Genomic DNA, 6,215 nt, shown 5'->3' with positions numbered 1-6,215 from the left:
CAATAATAATACAGTGAGAATAAAAGTTACGTCTTCCTTCTTTGCGTGAACATTTGGGCGGCGTTATGCAAATCTTCCCACGTAGTGAGGTAGATATGTGGGGGCGTGTTCGAATGAGCTGTTTTAGGTAGGTGTGGCTGACTTATAACTTTTATAAAGAATATCCCTTTGGATTTGAGACTTTAGTCTTTGCAACTTTACAGATCTTCTTTATGCACCAAGAGCTTGTAACACTCCAAAGAGAAAGGAAAAACTGAAATCGCATCATATGACCCCTTTAATATACTCATCCTACAATAAGGAATATTAGTAGCCTAGATGAAGATATGATCATCTACTGATGTGCAAATATGCAAATGTTTTATTAGAAAATTGTACTCCTTCAAACTTCCATATATCTATTTGATCATTAAGCTATTTAATGGTAACACTTTAGATTAGGGAACACTGAGTTTTCCCTCAATATGCTCCTAATTCGCTGCTTATTGACAAAGTAAGGTAGTTGTTTAGGTACTGGGTAGAGTTAAGGGATCTAAAATATGGTCATGCAGAATAAGGCATTAATATGTGCTTTATAAGTAGTAATAATCAGCCAATATGCTAGTAATATGCATGCTAATGAAGCAACTAGCTAACAGTGAATAGTGTTGCCTAATCTAAAGCGTTACCTAACAATCTACTATAGTTGCTCTTAATTCCAGCATATAACAAAATGTACCATGAAGTATTGAAAAATGAAGAAAAATAGAAATGTGCAAATGTGTGGTGATAGCATAAACATACAATATAAAAATAGACATCACACGGGGCAAAACTTTTTAGAACTGAAGCATTTGAAAGAGCTCACCATTTTTCAGCAGGCAATAAGTTCACAAATGACTTGGAGTCATGACGTAAATAAGATTTTCATTTTAAGGGGGTCTGAATACTTTCCGTACCCACTGTATATATTTTATAAACTTTTAAACCTAACAATAACATTTAAAACATGTCTTTGCAAAATGAGCTGATAATACTGGATAAAGATCTGAACCATGAAACTGCAACACAGAGAAACGTGGGAATCTCACAACCACCTCTATGTGAATGTCAATGTTTACACATCACTGTTTTTTTCCTTCCACAGCTGCTTGCTAATTCAGGCTTGTTTCCAAAGATGGGGCCCTGTAATTAATGTGGGCCCCAGCTGGTGCTGTATTTAAGGACTGCACCTGGTCCGTGGGCCTTTCACTTACTTGTGGGCCTGTGTACATGTGTGTTTATTTATTTCTGACTGTTCTTCTCCACAGGAGGCGCTTTCAAGCTGTCATTTGATCCCTCGCTGAAGATAGGGCAGGTAGAGAGTGAAAACGGGGAGGTCGTGGAGGGTCAATATAACCCCTCTGACTGTACGGCCAGGCAGAGTGTGGCCATCCTTATCCCTCACAGAAACAGAGAAAAGCACCTGCTCTACCTCCTCTACCACCTTCACCCGTTCTTACAGAGGCAGCAGCTTCACTACGCCATCTATGTCATTCACCAGGTGGGCAAGACTCCCATTAGCCCTGGCAGGAGTTTTTGCAGTCATATAATCCTTGTTGCTAGAATTTGGTGCCATTTTTAGAGGGTCCAGTCTTCATTTTTTTATGTTAGTAAGGGTTTCTTGGACCACAAACATAATTTAGTTTTTTTTATGAGCATTTCCTAGTTTCTATCTGACATTAAAAAAATGACTTTTATTGCTTCTATACCTTTAAGACTTAAACATAAACACCCTCTTCATATGTGAAATGCATAGCAGTGTTTGCTTATGACTTTGCTCTGGGTTCCATTATAGTTTGCATTGCCTTTCCTTAAATAACAGCCTGTTTGCAAAGCCTGCAATACATTGTTACACATTCACCAAACAGTCTATTCTGCAAAAACTGGTAAGACCAAACTGAAATGACTGCAAATATTAAACTCTGATCCCTAACATTGAGTTCATTTGGAAGGACACACTTTTTGTTCTTTAGTTATATAAAAACAATTTGAAAGCGAGAATTGTTGTCTTCAACAATAGTATATTATTTCCTTCTCATTATTACAGTGACAGAGCAAGCCAAGTTTCTGACTACTGAATTACCATTTTTGATAAGTAAATGTGGGCGATTATGAGTATTTTAGTGTAAGTGTTCAGTATTTCTCAATTGTTTTCATTTTACAATTAACTATAAAACAAAAATCAACAACATTTTTTCCTATGACACCTTCAACAACACACTGCAGAAAAGTGCCACCAGCTGATGTTGGTAAAATGAATATTTTAAGTTGTACAATTTTCATTTTGAGGAAATGTACGGTTAGGTAAAGTAAAAATGGTGGGCTCAAGGTGTTATGAAAGATATGCATGCTTTTCTTTTCGTGTTATGAAGGTGTTCCCATTTAAGCTTTGCCAGTTCTGCCAGTTGTTCTGTCGGTAAAAACTGTTAAGGTCAGATTCAGATCTTATAATAACAATTATTTTCTTTTTTAAGAAAATAAACATTACAAAAACCATCAAATAACATCTCTCCAGCTCTTCATGTCACTGTAACACCTATACACCTAAAAAATAATTTGTTCTTTTTGATCTTTGAAGTCATGAAATGAGTGTTGGAAAAGACCTGGTGATCTTCAGGATTTGCAAGCCTTTACTGTGTGTGTATAATATATGTGTCTGTTTGTCTTGTAGGCTGGAGATGCTACATTTAACAGGGCAAAGTTATTAAATGTTGGCTACCTCGAAGCTCTGAAAGACCACAGCTGGGACTGTTTCATCTTCCATGATGTTGATCTAGTTCCTGAGAATGATCATAATTTATACATGTGTGAGGATCAGCCTAAGCACTTGGTAGTGGGGAGAAATTCCACTGGGTACAAGTGAGTAATGCAGTCTTCTTCATTGAACAAACACGTTCTTATCCAGGGCAAATTACAATACATTCTTGGAACAGACAACATCCGGGTTAGACGTGCAACACGCAAATCAATTAGCAGTACTGTTTCTCTCTAAAATACTAAAGCAACAAGTGCTGGGAGTAACTAAAAGCAGTGACACTACTAGTTTAACTACATTTTTCAGTAGTCTGATTTAGTGGTTCAAATGTTTTGCGTTTTAAATAACAAAGCCTGTGCCCGTCATACATGGTTTTCTTTTAAATCTGTCAACCCAACTAGTGTTGACTCATCCAGACTGTATATCGGGGCAAAATCTGGGCAAAAGTGATGTAGTAATTAGATAATAATTATAATAGTATTATCAGTGATTGCATTCTTTCAAAATATTAAAGTGCAAAGCCAGTAAATTAATGTACTTATTTAAAGGGGTCATATGATGCGATTTTAATTTTTCCTTTCTCTTTGGAGTGTTACAAGCTCTTGGTGCATAAAGAAGATCTGTAAAGTTGCAAAGACTAAATGCCTCGTTTATAATGGGTTTTCATGTTTTTGAATCATCGCTCCGGCCTGACAGGGCGTCATCACAGTATGGTGAGGGGCGTAACATTTCCGTCTCACGCTTGAGGTATTCGGCCAATCACAATGCACTGGATAACTGGCCAATCAGAGCACACCTCGCTTTTCAGCCCGATGAGCTTTGTAAAAAATGTATGCGTTTCAGAAAGGCGGGGCATAGAGGAGAAACAATAATGTACAGTATGTGGAAAATAATGTGTTTTTTTTACCTTAAACCACATAAACACATTTCATTACACCAAATAATGTTCTTTTTAGCAGCATCATATGACCCTTTTAAATATATTTTACTGGTGAAATCAATTCTTTATACATTTTGCGACAATTCTTTATATATTTTGCTTTAGTCTGCAAGTAGGAGCTGCATGCATTTCAAGACTACTTTACTAAATGTTACTACTGAACTTACAAACTTACAAAAATTCCACATCACAGTGGTGTAAGTTTTGAAAATATTTTTGTTTATACCCAAAGTAATTTGATACAGTTTTCTGCCATTACAAACTGCACATATTCTAATTGTGAATAACTGTTGCACACTGTTTTTAAGGTAGTTTGCAGGCGGGTTGTATCAAGCATTATGGAGATGGTCTTCCCCTATATGCAACAGTTTTTGTTCTGCATGTAAAACTTAAATCCTAAAATTATTTAAGTAGCTTGTTCCTGGCATTCAACAGTTTTAGTAGTTTTGGAGCTTCTCCATTTTCCATTGCCATTCAGCTAATCGGAATATGACATACCCAAAGTAATTTCTTGAATTTATTTTGTAAAATGGTATACTATAGCTCTTTTTAAATAATTGTTAAAGACATTTGTCACCTTTTGGCCAGACTCAGATACAAAGGTTACTTTGGAGGTGTTTCGGCCATGACAAAAGATCAGTTTCACAAGGTGAATGGCTTTCCAAACTCCTACTGGGGCTGGGGTGGAGAGGACGACGACCTGAGAATAAGGTAAGAGAAACTTAGGACGATATGGTTTAGGATGTGCACAAGTACCTGTAGGTGACTTACACAAAATGGCTAATCTTTAAAACATTAAAAAAGGACATAATATATGTAATACGAAGGGGCATATGTTTTTTTTAGTGAAGAGAGATTTCAATTTCTGATGTAGTATCGTCCATGTTAGAACATTGCTGTCTTCTCATTGTTAAGGATTTTAACAGAACCATCTTTTTCAGGGTGACACTGCAGAAAATGTCAATAATCCGTCCATCCCCGGAAGTTGCACGCTACACCATGGTCTTTCACAAGAGGGACAGCGGCAATCAAATCAATAAAGATAGGTCAGTTTAAGTGTGAATGATAAATATATAGTAGTACTAGTGTTATTCTGGTCTTCTGAGAAATCATAACTAAAGTGAGGAACAATTTTGACAGCATGCATTGTTAAATCACAATTAATTTAAGGAAATGAGCTTAATACATCCAGTGATAATGACAACTTGTTAGTATTTAGCATCATACTAAAAAATATGGGTTAGATCAGTGGTTCTCAACCTTTTTTTCCACCGGGCCGCACTATGGTCCAAGTGCAAGTCTCGCGGGCCGCACGCATATCATTTACATATTATGTCAGCAATACAAACCAACCTGATGTATAATATTATAGCCTAAATATTATGATATCTAATCGATTACATTCATTGAAATGAATAAATTATTATACTCCCCATAAATAACACCCAATTTTGTGAACTTCGGCTCGAAAGGAGTAACAGCACAATCATAGGCGGAGTTTAACTTTAATGCGTGGGGGGGCACCCATTGGCAGACGAGCCACGAGCACTTTTTTGTATGTTTTACATTTCATGTATTTATGTAACACATATTCTACATTTAAAAATTTATTTAGAATGAACAATAACTGCTGTACAAAGAGTAAAAAAAATAAAATAAAAAAAACATACCTAATGCAGAAAAGCCGCCTCTTTTTCCGAATTGCGTAGATGACCACTATCTTTCTTTCATCTCTTCTGATAAATTTTCAGTCAAATCGTTTTCTGTGTGCTAGATCAGAGCTAGAGCCCTGCATTTCAGCCCGACTTTTTTTACGCCCCTCGGGCTGGGCTTCGGGGCAATTTTCACGTCATAGTTCAGACGCGGTCAGTGTTTAGTGTCCAGCAGCAGCAGTATGCTTGCCGTCAGCGCAGCTGAAGATATCTGCGTTCAAATGCACGCAATAGGCTTAAGTTTGCCGCAAAGCATCGGCAAAAGTAATTACCATAAATGCGTCAGGGGGAAACAGTAAGGAGATATTTTAATTATTTACTAATAAACTAGTGTTTTCTGAGTCGGTGTCGCAAGGATGAAGTTGTCGATCCTGACTCGCCATCTCTTCATTAGACGCGACTTTAGAGAGTAGTGCATCTTTACGGATTATGATCATAATGAAAGAGTTTTTGATTTGTTTTATTTCGTTAAGCAGTAATTTAAAGCTTTCTATAGATATATTTATCATGTCTGTGAGGCATGTATTCGCTGAGTTTCGGTTCATTTTTGTGAAGCGCTCCTGTTCAAGACGAGACGGCAGAAAGCGCATCATGTTTGATTTCTTTATTTTATAAAAGCACAACGTTTTGTTGATATTGTGAGTGCACACAAATAAAAGTAGACCCTTTACAGTTACGAATGATGTATTACTCTTACCTTTATGAGCAAAAATGATGGCGTATCCAGTGAAAAGAAATGCAAGTGATCGCGCTGGCGTCTCTATGTCCTGCAAAGCGCACTTCAGCT

At 36.9% G+C, this 6,215-nt stretch overlaps 1 protein-coding gene across 3 annotated transcripts in view; it reads left to right on the top strand.

The window, feature by feature from the left end:
- LOC107719754 (beta-1,4-galactosyltransferase 4-like) overlaps window positions 1-6,215 on the top strand; it is a 19,612-nt gene that overhangs the window by 3,916 nt on the left and 9,481 nt on the right. For all 3 annotated transcript variants that reach the window (XM_016527248.1, XM_016527251.1, XM_016527249.1), the window contains exons 3-6: window positions 1,290-1,522; window positions 2,693-2,880; window positions 4,305-4,427; window positions 4,658-4,762. In XM_016527248.1, the coding sequence (XP_016382734.1) occupies window positions 1,290-1,522; window positions 2,693-2,880; window positions 4,305-4,427; window positions 4,658-4,762 (649 nt within the window). The remainder of the gene's footprint in view (window positions 1-1,289; window positions 1,523-2,692; window positions 2,881-4,304; window positions 4,428-4,657; window positions 4,763-6,215) is intronic.

This window comes from Sinocyclocheilus rhinocerous, unplaced genomic scaffold (genome assembly GCF_001515625.1).
Source record: "Sinocyclocheilus rhinocerous isolate Xijiao unplaced genomic scaffold, SAMN03320098_v1.1 scaffold571, whole genome shotgun sequence".
Classification (NCBI taxonomy): domain Eukaryota; kingdom Metazoa; phylum Chordata; class Actinopteri; order Cypriniformes; family Cyprinidae; genus Sinocyclocheilus; species Sinocyclocheilus rhinocerous.
Note: the sequence above shows the minus strand (reverse complement) of the source record. Positions and strands in the feature narration are given on the sequence as shown.